This window comes from Nerophis lumbriciformis, linkage group LG11 (genome assembly GCF_033978685.3).
Source record: "Nerophis lumbriciformis linkage group LG11, RoL_Nlum_v2.1, whole genome shotgun sequence".
In the NCBI taxonomy this organism is placed as follows: Eukaryota; Metazoa; Chordata; class Actinopteri; order Syngnathiformes; family Syngnathidae; genus Nerophis; species Nerophis lumbriciformis.
Window position 1 is genome coordinate 30583641 of NC_084558.2, and position 21606 is coordinate 30605246.

General features: G+C 41.0%; 1 protein-coding gene across 3 annotated transcripts in view; it reads left to right on the forward strand.

Moving 5' to 3' along the window:
* Positions 1-21606, forward strand: part of grin2da (glutamate receptor, ionotropic, N-methyl D-aspartate 2D, a) — a 399219-nt gene that overhangs the window by 323232 nt on the left and 54381 nt on the right. For all 3 annotated transcript variants that reach the window (XM_061966842.1, XM_061966841.1, XM_061966843.1), the window contains one exon: positions 121-274. In XM_061966842.1, coding sequence (XP_061822826.1) covers positions 121-274 — 154 coding nt within the window. The remainder of the gene's footprint in view (positions 1-120; positions 275-21606) is intronic.

Sequence of the window (21606 nt, forward strand, 5' to 3'; positions counted from 1 at the left end):
TCTGAGCAGCCAGTAAAGGAGGTTCTCTGTCACATTTTGAGACGAATGCAACCACTCTGCCCTTAGTATTGGGGTCTGGCGTTTGTATGAGGTTAACCTTTAACCTTTCCTCTTCCCCAGGTGGTGTCCAACCGGGCCGACATGGCCATCGGCTCGCTCACCATCAACGAGGAGCGCTCAGAGGTAGTGGAGTTTTCCGTTCCCTTCGTGGAGACGGGCATTAGCGTGATGGTTTCCCGCAGCAACGGCACCGTGTCGCCGTCTGCTTTCCTCGGTGAGTGGCGTCGACGCACGTTGCGTAACACTTTCTTCTTTGACATCATAGAAATAGAACTTCAGGATGCCATGCTTCCTGTCCTACTTTGTGTGTCGCCTGCCAAGGAATCGAACACGGTTATTTTTGTCAAGGGAGCGATGGGTGTATATATTTTCAAGTATTTCTTATATATATATATATATATATATATATATATATATATATATATATATATATATATATATATATATATATATATATATATATATATACAAACCCCGTTTCCATATGAGTTGGGAAATTGTGTTAGATGTAAATATAAACGGAATACAATGATTTGCAAATCATTTTCAACCCATATTCAGTTGAATATGCTGCAAAGACAACATATTTGATGTTCAAACTGATAAACATATTTTTTTTTGGAAATAATCATTAACTTTAGAATTTGATGCCAGCAACACGTGACAAAGAAGTTGGGAAAGGTGGCAATAAATACTGATAACGTTGAGGAATGCTCATCAAACACTTATTTGGAACATCCCACAGGTGAACAGGCAAATTGGGAACAGGTGGGTGCCATGATTGGGTATAAAAGTAGATTCCATGAAATGCTCAGTCATTCACAAACAAGGATGGGGCGAGGGTCACCACTTTGTCAACAAATGCGTGAGCAAATTGTTGAACAGTTTAAGAAAATGATAAATGATAAATGGGTTATACTTGTATAGCGCTGTTCTACCTTCAAGGTACTCAAAGCGCTTTGACACTATTTCCACATTCACCCGTTCACACACACATTCACACACTGATGGCAGGAGCTGCCATGCAAGGCGCTAACCAGCAGCCATCAGGAGCAAGGGGTGAAGTGTCTTGCCCAAGGACACAACGAACGTGACTAGGATGGTAGAAGGTGGGGATTGAACCCCAATAACCAGCAACCCTCCGATTGCTGGCACGGCCACTCTACCAACTTCGCCACGCCGTCCCCAAAAAACCTTTCTCAACCAGCTATTGCAAGGAATTTAGGGATTTCACTATCTACGGTCCGTAATATCATCAAAAGGTTCAGAGAATCTGGAGAAATCACTGTACGTAAGCAGCTAAGCCCGTGACCTTTGATCCCTCAGGTTGTACTGCATCAACAAGCGACATCAGTGTGTAAAGGATATCACCACATGGGCTCAGGAACACTTCAGAAACCCACTGTCAGTAACTACAGTTGGTCGCTACATCTGTAAGTGCAAGTTAAAACTCTCCTATGCAAGGCGAAAACCGTTTATCAACAACACCCAGAAACGTCGTCGGCTTCGCTGGGCCTGAGCTCATCTAAGATGGACTAATACAAAGTGGAAAAGTGTTCTGTTGTCTGACGAGTCCACATTTAAAATTGTTTTTGGAAACTGTGGACGTCGTGTCCTCCGGACCAAAGAGGAAAAGAACCATCCGGATTGTTATAGGCGCAAAGTTGAAAAGCCAGCATCTGTGATGGTAAGGGGGTGTATTAGTGGCCAAGGCATGGGTAACTAACACATCTGTGAAGGCGCCATTAATGCTGAAAGGTACATACATGTTTTGGAGCAACATATGTTGCCATCCAAGCAACGTTATCATGGACGCCCCTGCTTATTTCAGCAAGACAATGCCAAGCCACGTGTTACATCAACGTGGCTTCATAGTAAAAGAGTGCGGGTACTAGACTGGCCTGCCTGTAGTCCAGACCTGTCTCCCATTGAAAATGTGTGGCACATTATGAAGCCTAAAATACCACAACGGAGACCCCCGGACTGTTGAACAACTTAAGCTGTACATCAAGCAAGAATGGGAAATAATTCCACCTGAGAAGCTTAAAAAATGTGTCTCTTCAGTTCCCAAACGTTTACTGAGTGTTGTTAAAAGGAAATGCCATGTAACACATTGGTGAACATGCCCTTTCCCAACAACTTTGGCACATGTTGCAGCCATGAAATTCTAAGTTAATTATTATTTGCCAAAAAAAATAAAGTTTATGAGTTTAAATATCTGTGTTGGCCCTGCGATGAGGTGGCAACTTGTCCAGGGTGTACACCGCCTTCCGCCCGATTGTAGCTGAGATAGGCTCCAGCGCCCCTCCGCGACCCCAAAGGGAATAAGCGGTAGAAAATGGATGGATGGATGGTTTGAACATCAAATATCTTGTCTTTGTAGTGCATTCAATTGAATATGGGTTGAAAATGATTTGCAAATCATTGTTTTCCGTTTATATTTACATCTAACACAATTTCCCAACTCATATGGAAACGGGGTTTGTATATAAATAATCCGTTCATGAATGAGTATATCCGTTCGGCCACCGTGTTCAATGGAGAAGTCTTATCTCCAAAATGTGCATGCAGCATACCCCTTCCCCTTCGAGCTGTCCTGGATGAACTGAAATTATTTGTTCCAATCATTTTGGAACTTGCAAGCGTACTTCTTCTTCTTACTCATCGTCGCCATGTCTCTTCTTCGTTCTTCTGCTTCGTCTCTGTTATGTTTTTGGACATTACTACTTGCCGTAGTTTTGAAGCGATGCATGATGGGAATCCGGATGTTGCGTGTCAGTGTATTAACGTGCCGGCTGGAATAAACACACGCTTAGAAATAGCTCCGTGCCTGCCTACTTTATGGGTTATAGATAAACCTATGGATAATGGAGACATATATAATAGTCTCCTTTTCAGGTGAGAGAGGACGCTACAGGCAGTGCCTTTAAGGCACGCCCCCAATATTGTTGTCCGGGTGGAAATCGGGAGAAATTCGGGAGGGGCACTGAAATTCGGGAGTCTTCCGTGAAAATCGGGAGGGTTGGCAAGTATGGATAGAATACAAAATCAGTAGGCTTTCTAAAAGTTAGCAATACTACGAAAAAGAGCAATATCCTTCATTGTTGCTCTTTTTAACAGGAGGCCATTTTCAACCCACAGCTCCTTTTTACGGTCAGCCCTTGGCATATTCCAAATATAATTGACTGGTTTTACCGATCTCCTGTCCAATGCATCCACATCACAGCGCTAATGCAAAGAAGCCCACGCCACATTAACTTTCAGCCACATGCGGCACGTCACCGTCCTCCACGATACAAAAAAAACAACCCCAGCAATGATTGCGTGTCACTTCACGTCTGTGCAAGTGATATTCCCAGTGAAGCAGCATCCATCTGCTTTTTAATTTGCAGCGCTAATTCCATCTGTGTCCACGCTTTGATACGCTCAGCGCATGAGAAAATGAGAGATACGCCGGCCCAGCAAACACCGCCACTGTGAAGGTCCGCAGAGATAGAGGCGAAATTGAGTGGTGAGACGCGACAGTTGGCGGGAAAAATGGCTGCAGGCGGAAGCCGAGCTGTCAATCATTCACCAATCGGAGATAAAAGTATTCAAATAGTATATGTTTTTTAAAGTGAAGATGTCCATTGGCACAGAGAAAGATCACGCAACGGAAAAAAGTAAAGCTGAGTTCCATGTTCACATGCAGGTTGGGATGGCGCCATCCTGCCAGTTACAGACTGTGGTGGAATGTCCAAATCTTAAGCAGGAACAAAAGTGAATTCAGTACAAAAGTTTCATTTACCCATAATCAAACGGTACAAGGTTGGATTGAATTGCCACGATTACAGACAGTTTTCTCCGGAGAAAAAGAAAGAGTTCCCTCGAGCAGGGAAAAAAAGGAAAGAGCTTGAATCACCCCTAGACTTGGTCTACTTGGTTATCTGTTCCCTGGTGGGTCAAGGGCCAGCTGTTTTTGGATCAACATTCTCCTCGCCATAACAACAATCAAGATATCTTGTACAGTGTCAGGGTGACGCCACCTGTCCTCCTTAATGCTTTTCGACCTCGTTCTCTTTGGACTTTGACAGACAACAAAATAGAAAGGATACAAAAGGTCAGAAATTCACTACAAGACCCTTGTTAACAAACAGTCAAATAATATTGTAGAAGGTGTCTGATCACACTTTGCGAGGGACCATTTGGTCATCTGGTTAAGAAGCCGATTGAGGCATGGACTGGATTTTTGGGCCCAGCAATTTGTTAATCAAAAGAATTACACCTAATTCACACTGCTGCATACAAACCCTGTTTCCATATGAGTTGGGAAATTGTGTTAGATGTAAATATAAACGGAATACAATGATTTGCAAATCCTTTTCAACCCATATTCAATTGAATGCACTACAAAGACAAGATATTTGATGATCAAACTCATAAACTTTATTTTTTTTTGCAAATAATAATAAACTTGGAATTTCATGGCTGCAACACGTGCCAAAGTAGTTGGGAAAGGGCATGTTCACCACTGTGTTACATGGCCTTTCCTTTTAACAACACTCAGTAAACGTTTGGGAACTGAGAAGACACATTTTTTAAGCTTCTCAGGTGGAATTCTTTCCCATTCTTGCTTGATGTACAGCTTAAGTTGTTCAATAGTCCGGGGGTCTCCGTTGTGGTATTTTAGGCTTCATAATGCGCCACACATTTTCAATGAGAGACAGGTCTGGACTACAGGCAGGCCAGTCTAGTACCCGCACTCTTTTACTATGAAGCCACGTTAATGTAACACGTGGCTTGGCATTGTCTTGCTGAAATAAGCAGGGGCGTCCATGGTAACGTTGCTTGGATGGCAACATATGTTGCTCCAAAACCTGTATGTACCTTTCAGCATTAATGGCGCCTTCACAGATGTGTAAGTTACCCATGTCTTGGGCACTAATACACCCCCATACCATCACAGATGCTGGCTTTTCAACTTTGCGCCTATAACAATCCGGATGGTTCTTTTCCTCTTTGGTCCGGAGGACACGACGTCCACAGTTTCCAAAAACAATTTGAAATGTGGACTTGTCAGACCACAGAACACTTTTCCACTTTGTATTAGTCCATCTTAGATGAGCTCAGGCCCAGCGAAGCCGACGGCGTTTCTGGGTGTTGTTGATAAACGGTTTTCGCCTTGCATAGGAGACTTTTAACTTGCACTTACAGATGTAGCGACCAACTGTAGTTACTGACAGTGGGTTTCTGAAGTGTTCCTGAGCCCATGTGGTGATATCCTTTACACACTGATGTCGCTTGTTGATGCAGTACAGCCTGAGGGATCGAAGGTCACGGGCTTAGGTGCTTACGTGCAGTGATTTCTCCAGATACTCTGAATCCTTTGATGATATTACGAACCGTAGATGGTGAAATACCTAAATTCCTTGCAATAGCTGGTTGAGAATGTTTTTTCTTAAACTGTTCAACAATTTGCTCACGCATTTGTTGACAAAGTGGTGACCCTCGCCCCATCCTTGTTTGTGAATGACTGAGCATTTCATGGAATCAACTTTTATACCCAATCATGGCACCCACCTGTTCCCAATTTACCTGTTCACCTGTGGGATGTTCCAAATAAGTGTTTGATGAGCATTCCTCAACTTTATCAGTATTTATTGCCACCTTTCCCAACTTCTTTGTCACATGCTGCTGGCATCAAATTCTAAAGTTAATGATTATTTGCAAAAAAATATATATTTATCAGTTTGAACATCAAATATGTTGTCTTTGTAGCATATTCAATTGAATATGGGTTGAAAATGATTTGCAAATCATTGTATTCCGTTTATATTTATATCTAACAATTTCTCAACTCATATGGAAACGGGGTTTGTACATTTTTACCACAACACTTTCAAAACAAAAGTCCCTTAAAGACTGACAAAAAGAGTCACATGTGGGAGGACACAGGTGATGGAGGGGGACACAGGTAGTATTTTAATATTTATATATTTTTCAACGAGATATGAATTAAGAAAATATCGTAATATCGATATAATTTATTTCACGTTAAAATGACCAAACACCGCTTATTTGTTGTGTTCCTTGTTCTCCCCCGATCCCCCTCCATGGGCTACTAAACCCCTCCCCTTCCTCCTCCCAAGACGTGCTTGCACGTATAAGAACATCCATGATTGGTTGGTTTTTTACTATGATGAGTCACGGTTGGTTAAGTTTAGGGCAAAACATTAGAGACAGGCCAATCAGAGGCAAGATAAGGCAGGTCATGGAACCAAGAAGGGAAATCACAACAGACATCCCAAATGACGACGAGAGAGTCGTAGAAGAGAAGAGGGAACGTTCAAGCGGGTGATTTATATATTTAAAAAACTAGTGGAAAATGGCAGAGGGATTTTCTTCTTTAGATGTTTCTTTTAGTGATGTAGACCACATCCAGGAAACCCCACATTGTGTCTACTTGGCCACATTTAGACAAATGTATGCGTCTGGATAAATCATTAATTTGAATTGTTTACCATGTAAGTCCAAATCAAAACTGTTCTCGAGTTGCCAAGCGGGGGATATTTCGCACGAGAAATGCTGCCAAAAGTATATGCCGAAGTGAGGAAGATCATAGCCGCACAATTAAGTAAAGTCACTTACTTGGCGCTGACCAGAACCTTACGTGTGTGACGGTCCATCACATCGTCGACTGGGAATTAATAAGTGCTTGCCTGCAAATGTATTTTTTTATCTGAGTTTGATACATTTTGTATTATTTGCACAGCTGTTATTTATTTTACGTGGAAAGAATATTTTTCTATTTTATTTATGTTATATAATTCTGTACTACTAAAACAGTTTATTTTCTGTGCTGTTAATACCCATCTTGACTAAGTGGGTTAATAAAAGTGCCACTGACTGTTTACAGTACAGTTGTCATTCACTTCAATTTCAGTGAATCTCACTCAAAAATGAATATCTTTATATGTATACTTTCACCAGAAAATATATCGAGATATATATATCGAATATCGAGTTTAAGTAACAATATATCGAGATATACTTTTTCGTCCATATCGCCCAGCCCTAATGGTGATTACAGTTTGTACGATCATGAAAAAAACCTGTAAAAGTCATGGAATATTAAAATGCAATTTCCAGGCTTTGGAAAAGTTATGGACTATTATATTTTTTCAGAAGTTTTGTGAAAGTCATGGAACTATATCTAAACTGCTAGGAATTTAAACAAAATTGTCATGAAGTGTAAATTGCTACGGACTGTCATGATATTTTGGTGGTGTGAAAAATGTATTCAGTCTAGTCTGTGTGGGCATGCGGCATGCAAGTGCCTATAGGCTGCAGACACGCCCACTCGCTTGTTACTTCTGCTATCGAAGTAACAATGCTTAAAAAAATGCCGCTTGAAAAATACATGGATTTTTGAGGATAAATACAATTTGTGGCTGGCATAAAACACTGACTCAAGACGTGCGAAAAGCAAACTGTGCTGTAAAAACTTCGAATATGGGCGAGGTTGTGCGTGCTAGCCACTTGAAGGGGTGAAAGCCTGAAACTGTAGCCACAGTTACTTGCAGCGCAATACCCTCAGGTTAGTTTATTATGTTGTGAGGACAGTCAGCAAAACTATTACGGTTTCCACAGCAACAAAGTAGACATTATTTTTTTTCTGCTAACAATTAAATCCTCAATATCTCCATAAATCCTGTGGGCATTCATTATTTTCATTCATGCCATCCGAGGACACGAGCCGCCATGTTCCCAGACAACCAGATTGCAGTGAAATGTACCTGTGGTGAGAAAACGTGTGACTATGTTTGTGCTTTTGGCTTGTTCTGCATTTTAAACAACTCTTAATGTCATTAGTGTCCCAGTAGTCTAAACCACCATTTGTCCACCAAATTGATTTATATATGAGGCTTGGGGGATGGAGCAGAAGTTAAGACTAAAAAGGCCTTATTTTCTAAAGGTTTGGGTGTACAAAAACATGTGCAAACCTGAAAGCAAAAGCAAAGCTGATCTACTAAACATTTTCAAAGTGAACTGCAATCCTTGAGTCAGCAGAATAAGGCGTGCAATCATTTGTGCGTCTCTGTCTTCATTAATATGCAGAATATATGCTGATCATCAAAACGGCCACAATACTAGTGTAGTTTAGTTTAGTTTAATTTATTAAGGATCCTCATTAGTCTACACCGCAGTAGAGACTATTCTTCCTGGGGTCCAATACTAGGAGGAGAAATATATAATTATTTAGTACACGCAATGTGATTTATCAACACTCATAATGGTTTTGCAAGAATCAATCAATCAATGTTTATTTATATAGCCCTAAATCACAAGTGTCTCAAAGGGCTGCACAAGCCACAACGACATCCTCGGTACAAAGTCCACATAAGGGCAAGGAAAAACTCACCCCAGTGGGACGTCGATGTGAATGACTATGAGAAACCTTGGAGAGGACCGCATATGTGTGTAACCCCCCCCCCCTCTAGGGGACTATTTAGCAATTTCCTTAGCACTTGTCGAAAGGAGGTGCAAACTGACACGGCTGCAGGATAAGTGCTTGCGCTACACAAACACACTATGGACAGACCAGAATTCTTTGTCAACATTTTGGACTGTCAGTAATTAAATATTAGTCATCAATGTAGCTGAATCATTTAATAATGTTATTGCTGCTAGAAGAATAAGGGGGTGACTAAAACAAATTCAAGATGTCCTGTTTTGATGTCCTTTGGTTTTGGAATGACTTTTGTTGATTTTCCACATATAATATATATTATTAAAATATTTATATATGAAAAAAACTTCTTAATGTATGCATTTTTGGCTTATTGAGCGGAGTAAGTGCAGCCTCTGTCCCAGATGCACTGCACGACCGCTTCTAAAATGCCCATAAAAAGTGGGACATGTTGCCCTCTTGGAGGTAGGAGCATGATAACATGAATGTGCAGTAAATCATGCCCTGTATAGTACACCCAAAATCCTCATGTAAATAAGGAAGTTTGCACTACTGCACACGCAGTGTTAGTAAATCGCACGCAACATGCCCACAAATAGTACACACTATTTTATGGATTGCACAAGCTGTTTAGCTTGAGGTATTTGGATCTTAAGCCCTAAATCTTTTAAAGCTGAAATATGAGATGGTGTATCTAAGGATGTGTGTTGACTGTTTTGTTAGTTTTATAGAGGCGCCATACATTTCAAATGCAAACCTAATGGTGCTTTGGATTCAAGGAACTTCATTGTCATACCAGCACATATGAGACACATGATATTCCGTCGTACGTGTCTGTGTCCGTGACATAAACAAGTTGACAGATAGTTGACATGAGGATACTACAAAAGTAAGTACTCTGTGATTGTGCGCTGCCAAACATGCTCCTCTGCTCGTAAACCCAGCAATGTCATGACGTGACGGCGCGCCGTCATGCCCGTTAAATAATAAAAAATTGGGAACCCATCCATCGATCCATTTTCTACCGCCTGTCCCTTTCGGGGTGATGGGGAGTGCTGGAGCCTATATCAGCTGCATTCGGGCGGTAGGCGGGGTACACCCTGGACAAGTGGCCACCTCATCGCAGGGCCAACACAGATAGACAGAACCGGTACTTTTCAAACAAGAGTATAGTACGGTTCTTGGTTCATTAGTACCGCAATACTATACTAGTACCGGTATAACGTACAACCCTAATATATATATATATATCCATCCATTTTCTACCGCTTATTCCCTTCGGGGTCGGAGGGGGCGCTGGAGCCTATCTCAGCTACAATCGGGCGGAAGGCGGGGTACACCCTGGACAAGTGGCCACCTCATCGCAGGGCCAACACAGATAGACAGAACCGGTACTTTTCAAACAAGAGTATAGTACGGTTTTTGGTTCATTAGTACCGCAATACTATACTAGTACCGGTATAACGTACAACCCTAATATATATATATATATATATATATATATATATACACAGTGTTGGGTTAGTTACTGAAAACCAGTAACTAGTTACAGTTACTAGTTACTTTATTTCAAAAGTAACTCAGTTACTAACTCAGTTACTTACACCAAAAAGTAATGCGTTACTGTGAAAAGTAACTATTTACTACACAAAGACAAAGATATGTTTCAAAGGGCCAATTTATTTCAGGCCAGAACAAATTGACAAAACTATTTTAAATAGCTGCAACATAACATACATAAGTAACAAACAGCATAATAACACTAACACTAACATTAACCACGTTAAACCCAGATTCCGATCTAACAAAGGTCTTAACTCATTCTCTTTCTATGCCACTTCAATATGGAATGCACTCCCAACAGGTGTAAAAGAAAGGGCATCTCTATCCTCCTTCAAAACCGCACTAAAAGAACACCTCCAGGCAACTACAACCCTAAACTAACACCCTCCCTTCCACATAATACATCTTCGGATTGTAAATAATCAAATGTAGACACTTTTTCTTATACTTTCTGATCTCTCTCTCTGTGTCCACTACTTGCTGTACATATCCTACCAAGTCAGTCCTACACTGTTTCAATGTCCATTTCTCTGATGATGCAATTGTTGATGACTGAAGTGTTGATACCAACCAAACCTATCCCCCTCCCATCCCCCACCCCCTCCATATCCCACACCCCGGATTGTAAATAATGTAAATAATTCAATGTATATACCCTGATGATTATCTTGTGTGATGACTGTATTATGATGTTAGTATATATCTGATAGTATATATCTGTATCATGAATCAATTTAAGTGGACCCCGACTTAAACAAGTTAAAAAACTTATTTGGGTGTTACCATTTAGTGGTCAATTGTACGGAATCTACTAATAAAAGTTTCAATCAATCAATCAATCAACAACATAGCTGTAAACCTGGCTTCACCTAAGGAAGGCACACGTGACATACACAGAGCCTAACCAGGCAGATTTGAATTGTTGTTTTGGGCAGTAGACGGGATCTTTGATCCAAGACACAACTTACATTTAACTCAAATGTTCTTTTCTTTGTGCTCGACAAAAGAAAATAATTGAGAATATCTCATACTTGCCAACCCTCCCGAATTTCAGTGCCTCTCCCTGGGACAACCATTCTCCAAATTTCTCCCGATTTCCAGCCGGACTTAAGGCACACCCCCTCCCGGTCCGTGCGGATCTGAGTGGGGACAGCCTGTCGTCACGTCCGCTTGGCCAACCAAAAAGTAACCACAGAACACTATACTGTAGTATAGTGTTCTGTGGTTACTTTTTGGTTGGCCAACGGTTTACGTTGTATTGCGCACCCCCCTCCCCTCCCCTTCCCACACACACACACACACACACACACACGCACGCACACACGCACACACACACACACACACACACACACACACACACACACACAGAGAGCGCAGAGGAAGAATCAGAAGCACGTCTCTGCTTCGCTGCAATAAAACACACTCAGATCCTCAGTTTCTAGCCGATACTACATACAAAATAACGTAAAATAACGCAGTAACGCATCATGTAGTAACGGTAACTGAGTTACTGAATATAAAAAATAACGCGTTAGATTACTAGTTACCGCCGAAACTAACTTACTTTGTAACGCGTTAGTCCCAACACTGTATATATATATATACATATATATATATTGTTCAGTTTTTTCCGTATTGGCCCTCTGAATAGGGGTCGTCACTCAGCATGAAAGGAATTACTCGCACTGCACTCTTTGCTTGTTTTATTTGGTACTATTGCAGAAACAGTAGCAGCAGCAGCAGCAGAAGCAGGTAATAACCTACAAGTAAACATGAACATAAAACAATGGATCTATCTTGAATCATCATAATGTAAATAATAAACATGAATTCATCAACTGAACCATAATTTTGTCAACCATGATATGACATATTATCAATCACTGTGATTTTATCCTAACTTATTAATTTTAGCATTACATTTTATTATCACCATTAATTTATGTCATATAATGTTTTAAATGTGATCAGAATTATTTATAATGTCTCTATGGTTCATGGACAATCATATTAAAAAGACACAAAACACCGGCGCTCTGTTTGAGGCACACATTACACATATGAGCAGAACTACATAAAAGAACTACAAATCCCATCAGCCAAACCAGGAAGTAAAGTGCCGGTATTTTTAACTCAAATCTTCGAAATGCAGCTGGACACACGCAACATGACAATCTAATCCAACAGATTTCAATCCACACATTACTGTTAATTTTGCCAATGTCGTTCAAAGACTAAATAGTGAGTGTTTGCCCTGGTTGTGACGCAGCAAGTCCGCCGCACAACAAGCGCTGCGGACACACAACAAACAGAAAAGCAAGGAAGCAGGCAAGCATGGAATTTAAACAATAATTCAGCTGATCTAACAAAGCAAAGCGGACATAACAAATGATCTTACCAGTGGGGTATGCTGGTGACGAAGCACGCTGTTTTTACAAACAAAACAATGACGCCATTTTTAAAGCTACCGACATGGTCACCTGTCAGTGGTAGCCCCGCCCATCTTAAAGTCCCAGGTAAGTCCGCCATAAATACATATACACATATTAAATCCAACATATATATATATATATATATATATATATATATATATATATATATATATATATATATATATATATATATATACAGTGTTGGGTTAGTTACTGAAAACCAGTAACTAGTTACAGTTACTAGTTACTTTATTTCAAAAGTAGCTCAGTTACTAACTCAGTTACTTACACCAAAAAGTAATGCGTTACTGTGAAAAGTAACTATTTAGTTACTTCTTTTTTTTCTCCTTTTTTTTTAAGGCTCTCATTGATGCCCTTTTAGCCTTCATTTCAGTACTGTTATTGCACTGGAGAATAATACAATGGGTTGATCAACTTGACATGCATTTGCATCACTGAACTCTGCTAAGCAATGTGCTCTACATACAAAAGACAAAGATATGTTTCAAAGGGCCAGTTTATTTCAGGCCAAAACAAATTGACAAAACTATTTGAAATAGCTGCAACATAACATACATAAGTAACAAACAGCATAATGACAACATAGCTGTAAAGCTGGCTTCACCCAAGGAAGGCACACATGACATACACAAAGCCTAACCAGGCATTTTTTTTTCTCAAGGAATTGTGAAATAAAATCATGTATTCAGGAGATCAACACTGTAGTGAAGCCCAGAACACTCTACACATTTCCCCAGTTTTAGTTTAGAGATAAGGAAAGATTGGCCTGGCCCACTAGCATCCCTCTTTATGTTTGTGAACTTTATAGTCTATACATTTAGAGTGATGTGATAATCAAACACTCTAGAAGTCTAGAATGAAAGAGTATATAAGAGAATTGACAGTGTGTACCTTCAATGATGAGCAGAGGCAGAGTTTGGAGTGTTTTCTTTAGCTCGCTTTCCATGTTTATGTGCTCACTGTCCAGGTACTTGGAACATGTTTTCCGTGCCATTTGTTGTTTGACGCCGGTATCATGCTAATTAGCTGCCTGAAAACGTGTGACTCCACTGTAGAAATAGCCTGCATGTCTTCTAGCACATACGCTGCAATGGCTCTATCAATGTTGTCCTGGCTAGCAGTGGCCGTGCCAGCAATCTGAGGGTTACTGGTTCAATCCCCACCTTCTACCATCCTAGTCACGTCCGTTGTGTCCTTTAGCAAGACACTTCACCCTTGCTCCTGATGGGTGGTGGTTAGCGCCTTGCATGGCAGCTCCCTCCATCAGTGTGTGAATGTGTGTGTGAATAGGTGAGTGTGGAAATAGTGTCAAAGCGCTTTGAGTTCCTTAAAAAGGTAGAAAAGCTATACAAGTATAACCCATTTACCATTTATGTAGCTGTTTCAGCAGATTTGAATTGCTGTTTTGGGCAGTATTCCCGGGTGCGGTCACTGCTGCTGCTCACTGCTGCTGCTCACTGCTCCCCTCACCTCCCAGGGGGTGATCAAGGGTGATGGGTCAAATGCAGAGAATAATTTCACCACACCTAGTGTGTGTGTGACAATCATTGGCACTTTAACTTTAAGTAGATGGGATCTTTGATCCAAGACACAACTTACATTTAACTAAACTGTTATTTTCTTTGTGCTCGACAAAAGAAAAGTAGTGACAATGTCTCCATGTTAACTTGTTAAGAAACTCAACTTCTGACTTCACCATGATGTCTTGTTAGTTGTTATGAGAGTAGCGTATGTGTGTGTGCGTGTGGCCCTTTAAGATATCACAGCATGTGAGGTGAATGACGTCAGTGAGTGAGTGGGCGAGAGAGGTGAGGGAGCGCAACAGTTAGTGTGTGCAGGTGCTCTAGCTTGGTGGATGGCTGCGTGTAAGACACCAATAAAGTCGCAAAGTTGCAACAAACCGCCGGCCTCATCATTCACCCTCGAGTCCGGAGCTGTAAAGACCCACTGCCGGGTAAAGTGAAAGTTGTTAGCCCCGAAATACATAGGCCCTGGAGCAGGGCCGGCCCGTGGCATAGGCCGTATAGGCAAATGCTAAGGGCGCCGTCCATCAGGGGGCGCCACGCCAGTGCCACAAATGTTGGAGAAAAAAAAAAAAAAGAAAGAAAGTTGGTACTATTATTTCTAAATACAAAAAATAATCCCACGTTAATTAAAATGCAAAGTAAAGCCTATTTAATAGAAATATTATTTGTTACAACATTACGCCCCCCCCCCCCCTCTCCCTTACCGTAACATGACTCTTTTTGGACGTCACCACATCAAAAAATCAACACAAGATGTCAAAACGGCCAAAACTGTCAGGTGCCCAAGGAAGAAAAAAGAGAAAAGAAGAGGAGTAGAAACGAGAAAAGACAGAGGTAGCAGGTAGGTAACGTTAGCCTACATGAAATTATTTGTCTGTTACAGAATGTGATAGTAACCTGGCTTGTTAGCATTAAGCTAATGTTACATGATTCGGCAATTGCTAATCAATAAATAGCTAGTTCTGTTTTAACGTCAGGTTAATATTGTGGAGGGGGCTAAATTGTTATGGAAAATAATAATGTAACGTTAGGTAATTACTGTACTCCCACCTTACATTCCTCAGGTATTAGATCTTTTAAGCAGGTGTTTTTTGTTTACATTGTTATTGCCTTCTGGTTAGCTAATGTTTGCCCTGCAGGTAATAATCACTTGTCCACCCCTTTATATATTAGGTATAGTTGTAAGTAAAAAAAAAAAAGGTCAAAGATAAAGCTATTCGGTTTCTTGTGAGGGGGGGGGGGGGGGGGGGGGGCACCTAAAATCTTGCCTAGGGCGCCAGATTGGTTAGGGCCGGGCCTGCCCTGGAGGAACGTCTCCCCTGCGCTCCGCTCCTCGGTCGAGGAAAGCACGCCTTTTCTTTTCCTTGTGAGACAGAAGGACGACACTTCTTCTGTTTCTAGCCGATACTACATTAAAAAATAACGTAAAATAACGCAGTAACGCATCATGTAGTAACAGTAATTGAGTTACTGAATATAAAAAATAACGCGTTAGATTACTAGTTACCGCCGAAACTAACGGCGTTACAGTAACGCGTTACAAAGTAACGCGTTAGTCCCAACACTGTATATATATAGTATATATATATATAAATATAATATATATATATATATATATATATATATATATATATATATATATATATATATATATATATATATATATATATATTAGTGTTGTCCCGATACCAATATTTTGGTCCCAAAATTATTTCTATACTTTTCAGTACTTTTCTAAATAAAGGTAACCACAAAAAATTGCATTATTGGATTTATTTTAACAAAAAAATCTTAGGGTACATTAAACATATGTTTCTTATTGCAAGTTTGTCCTTAAATAAAATAGTGAACATACTAGACAACTTGTCTTTTAGTAGTATGTAAGCAAACAAAGGCCCCTAATTTAGCTACTGACGTATGCAGTAACATATTGTGTCATTTTCCATTCTATTATTTTGTCAAAATTATTAAGGACAAGTGGTAGAAAATTAATTATTAATCTACTTGTTCATTCACTGTTAATATCTGCTTACTTTCTCTTTTAACATGTTCTATCTACACTTCTGTTAAAATGTAATAATCACTTATTCTTCTGTTGTTTGATACTTTACATTAGTTTTGGATGATACCACAAATTTGGGTATCAATCCATTAGTGGACTGGTACTTTTCAGAGGCGGTATAGTACCGAAAATGATTAATTAGTATCGCAGTACTATACTAATACCGGTATACCGTGCAACCCTAATATATATATATTTTTTAATATATATATATATATATATATATTTTTTTTTTTTAAGACAAAGCTTTGTGCTGTTATTATTGGCTGATGTCAACATTTCAACAACATTGTGCTTCTTTCTGTTTTCCCAATTTTTCTCGTGTTTGTTTTTTGTAATGTGCCTAGGGCAAATGACAAACAAGCCACAGACCGCTGATGGCCCTTGTGCTGCACTATGGGCACCCCAGCTGTAGACACTTAACTGTTTATGGCCGCTAAATTCCTAATACCGTAGTATATTTGTTTATCCTATGGTCACATATGGGACTTGAGTCACATGGTTGTCTTACGTCAGTGTTGGAAGTATTCAAATGGCGGGTTTTGCCTGTGTGATAAAAGAGGGGATAAGCGGGGTAGTCCCTCTTTAGCTGCCACATTGTTTTATCATTTATTACTGCCTTTGCGCATGTTAATGTTTACTTTTATATGCACAATAAATTAACACAAAATCCGCACTTTGGAGCAATGTTCGCGGAATCTAGTATTTGGCTTATTAGCTTCCCGTCGCAGGCGAGCGATGATGGTCGTGGTTGAGGAAAGAGTTGTTTGATGTTGGATGCGAGAAAATGTCCGATACGTTGCAACAGTCAGCCTTAATGCATTGTTGCAGTGTGGTGATTTTTGTGCACGTCATGACATGCGCCTATGTAGGGTGTAGCCACGCTCGGGGCGAAAGCGGCGGCTGTGAGGCTGAAGAGAGAGAGGCAGAGGCATGCGGGCGTGTTCAGGGGTAAAATGTGTGCCTGTTTGCATGTTTGCTGATCACTCGCTGGGTGGGAGTGTCACTGATGTCTAATTAATCAAAAACATTTTTTTTTTTAAATTTTCACCATTGACCGGGAGGGCCCCAAAAATTGACTGGTCGATCTCGATCGACGGTTGGCAACCCCTGGTGTAGAGAGACACGGGTAGCATGTAGGGTGACAAAGGTAGCATGTAGTGTGACAAGTAGCATGCAGAGTGACACAGGTAGCATCTTAAGAGACATACCTTATTTGCTAGATTTTAAGCCACACCGATATATAAGCCGTACCCACTAAATTTTAGAAGAAAATAATATGTTTTCGTACATAAGCCAAAGATGTACAGTACCGGTACATTGTGGGAGATATTTACATAGAAATATTTGTTTTTTTACGTATCTTATTTAGATACTTTAATTGTTTAACTGTTAGGCAGCAGTAAATCGGCTGATGAAACAAAACAGAAAAGGGATTTATGTCTTTATTCATCCTTTATGAGATGAATACGATTTTTTGTCTCATTTTTAGTAAGGTTCAGGATGTTTATCAGTTTCTTAAAGTTAATCGTTTTAGTAAATGTTTGATTTGTTTGCTGAATCCATTCTAAACTTTAACCGTTGCAGTGTTTAAAAAAAACAAGCTAATCATAGATTAGCTGCACCTATGTATAAACCACAGGGTTCAAAGCTTAGGAAAAAAAGTAGCAGCTTATAGTCCGTAAAATACGGGAGGAAGCATCTTGAGGGCAGATGTAGCATGTAGAGGAACACAGGTAGCATCCAGGATGACACAGGTAGCATGTTAGACTAGACTTCCTTTTTATTGTCATTCAAATTTGAACTTTACAATACAGATAAGAACAAAATTTTGTTACATCAGCTCATGGTAGTGCAGAATAAAAAAGCAATAAGGTGCATATATAAATAAATAAATAGGTTACTGTACAGATAAATATATTGCACTTTTTCATATGCATCCACATTTATGGATGTATGTTATATTGTCTTTTTTATTTTCAGCGAGTTAATTGGTACAAAATGCGGCTGCTAGACTTTTGACAAGAACAAGAAAGTTTGATCATATTACGCCTATACTGGTTCACCTGCACTGGCTTCCTGTGCACTTAAGATGTGACTTTAAGGTTTTACTACTTACGTATAAAATACTACACAGTCTAGCTCCGTCCTATCTTGTCGATTGCATTGTACCATATGTCCCGGCAAGAAATCTGCGTTCAAAGAACTCTGGCTTATTAGTGATTCCCAGAGCCCAAAAAAAGTCTGCGGGCTATAGAGCGTTTTCTATTCGGGCTCCAGTACTATGGAATGCCCTCCCGGTAACAGTTAGAGATGCTACCTCAGTAGAAGCATTTAAGTCTCATCTTAAAACTCATTTGTATACTCTAGCCTTTAAATAACCCCCCTGTTAGACCAGTTGATCTGCCGTTTCTTTTCTTTTCTCCTCTGCTCCCCTTTTCCTTGTGGAGGGGGGGGGGGGGCACAGGTCCGGTGGCCATGGATGAAGTGCTGGCTGTCCAGAGTCGGGACCCGGGACCCGGGGTGGACCGCTCGCCTGTGCATCGTCTGGGAACATCTCTGCGCTGCTGACCCGTCTCCGCTCGGGATGGTGTCCTGCTGGCCCCACTATGGACTGGACTCTTACTATTATGTTGGATCCACTATGGACTGGACTCTCACAATATTATGTCAGACCCACTCGACATCCATTGCTTTCGGTCTCCCCTAGAGGGGGGGGGTTACCCACATATGCGGTCCTCTCCAAGGTTTCTCATAGTCATTCACATCGACGTCCCACTGGGGTGAGTTTTTCCTTGCCCTTATGTGGGCTTTGTACCGAGGATGTCGTTGTGGCTTGTGCAGCCCTTTGAGACACTTGTGATTTAGGGCTATATAAATAAACATTGATTGATTGATTGATAATCCAATTTGGGGGGAGTTGAGGGGATAATTATGATGCGTTCAAGAGTCTTACGGCCTGAGGGAAGAAGCTGTTACAGAACCTGGAGGCAGGGGCGCCGAAAAGGGGAGGTAAAGGAGACGGATTCTAGGGGCCCATGATGGAGGGGGGCCCAGAGAGGCCACTAATGATGATGAAATTATAATACAGAAAAAATAATGACACTGTGTTGGGGGCCCTGTAAAGATTATTTTCATGGGGCCCAAAATCCCTAGCGGCGCCCCTGCCTTGAGGTTCTGCTTCGGAGGCTGCGGAACCTCTTTCTAGAGTCCAGCAGCGAAAACAGTCCTTGGTGGGGGCGGGAGGAGTCTTTGCAGATTTTCTGAGCCCTGGTCAGAGGGACTTGAGGGACACAAGTGAAGATTTCCACCAGCTTTCTTCTTGTCCCTTGAATGAAACCTATCCAGAGTGTCGATGATCTGCATGGCTTATGTTTACATATTTATTTGTGGCTTTTACGTCTCTTTAAAATGTCAGTGTTTATGGTGTGTGCCATATTAAAATGTTTGCATTATGATCCATAATGGGATGAGTTCAATGTTAACACCGTCAGCGGTAGCTTTTTGATTGAAGAACTGCCGCTCGTAATTGAGGACCATAATATTATGATGGTTTTGATGTAAGCATGCAGTCTTACACGTATATCGTAAACACGAAGATCAGCACCAAGTTCACTTTTCATACGATGTCTTCCGCGGCTCATTAAAGTCCCTCATTAACTGCTACCTTAACACCATCTGCTCCTGTGCATCCAACGCCACATCAGAGAATATCTATCTTATTTCCATTGTGCTAAAGATGTGTGTGTAACAACTGACAGACCTTTCAAAATGATGTACATATATACGATTATATCGTTGTTATTAAAGCACACATCAGTCAGGTGCAAACCCGCACAAACACACGTGTTTTGGTGGAGGTACAACCGAAATTGAGGTGTCGACTCGTCTGCTCGCTCTGTCTCTGCGGTTCTGTTTGATCCGATTACAGCAGAGGAGGCAAATCCCTCATTCGTTTAGAAAATCTCCCAAGGAACTTCTCAATTCTCAGCCTCCTGCTCTCAGCTTCTCATATTCCTCATGCACATTTCCCCTGCAGACGACATTATCTTAACTACTGCTGCACTTTTTACCTTATGGTGCATACTTGCACAATGCTCTTTCATGTGTTTATCATAAAAAACAGTATTCTATCTTTATGTGCAGGAGACGGCGGTAATGTTGTGCACACAGGCAGCATGTAGGCTGACAGATAGCATGTGGAGGGGAACAGGACATCAAGGATGGTACAGTTAGCCTATTGGGGCACATAAATACAAATAGAATTTAAGGTCACACAGGTAGCATGTATGGCTGCACAGGTGGCATCTGAAGGGACACAGGTAGAATTTAGGGTGACACAGGTAGAATGTGGGGTGACAGAGAGCATTTATGGGGACACAAGTATAATGTGGAGGGTAACAGGTAACATGTAGGATGAAACAGTTAACCTATTGGGGCACACAAATACAAGTAACATTTAAGGTTACACGGGTAGCATGTATAATGGCACAGGTAAATGAAGTGAAGTGAATTATATTTATATAGCACTTTTCTCTAGTGACTCAAAACGCTTTACATAGTGAAAACCATTACCTAAGTTACAGTTAAAGGCCTACTGAAATGCGATTTTATATTTAAACGGGGATAGCAGGTCCATTCTATGTGTCATACTTGATCATTTCGCGATATTGCCATATTTTTGCTGAAAGGATTTAGTAGAGAACATCAACGATAAAGTTCGCAACTTTTGGTCGCTGATAAAAAAAGCCTTGCCTGTACCGGAAGTAGCAGACGAGTAGCGTGACGTCACAGGTTGTGGAGCTCCTCACATCTGCACATTGTTTACAATCATGGCCACCAGCAGCGAGAGCGATTCGGACCGAGAAAGCGACGATTTCCCCATTAATTTGAGCGAGGATGAAAGATTTGTGGATGAGGAAAGTGAGAGTGAAGGACTAGAGGGCAGTGGGAGCGATTCAGATAGGGAAGATACTGTGAGAGGCGGGTGGGACCTGATATTCAGCTGGGAATGACTAAAACAGTAAATAAACACAAGACATATATATACTCTATTAGCCACAACACAACAAGGCTAATATTTAATATGCCACAAATTAATCCCGCATAACAAACACCTCCCCCCTCCCGTCCATATAACCCGCCAATACAACTCAAACACCTGCACAACACACTCAATCCCACAGCCCAAAGTACCGTTCACCTCCCCAAAGTTTATACAGCACATATATTTCCCCAAAGTCCCCAAAGTTACGTACGTGACATGCACATAGCGGCACGCACGTACGGGCAAGCGATCAAATGTTTGGAAGCCACAGCTGCATGCATACTCACGGTACCGCGTCTGCGTATCCAACTCAAAGTCCTCCTGGTAAGAGTCTCTGTTGTCCCAGTTCTCCACAGGCCAATGGTAAAGCTTGACTGTCATCTTTCGGGAATGTAAACAATGAAACACCGGCTGTGTATGTGTTGCTGCAGCCGCCTGCAATACAC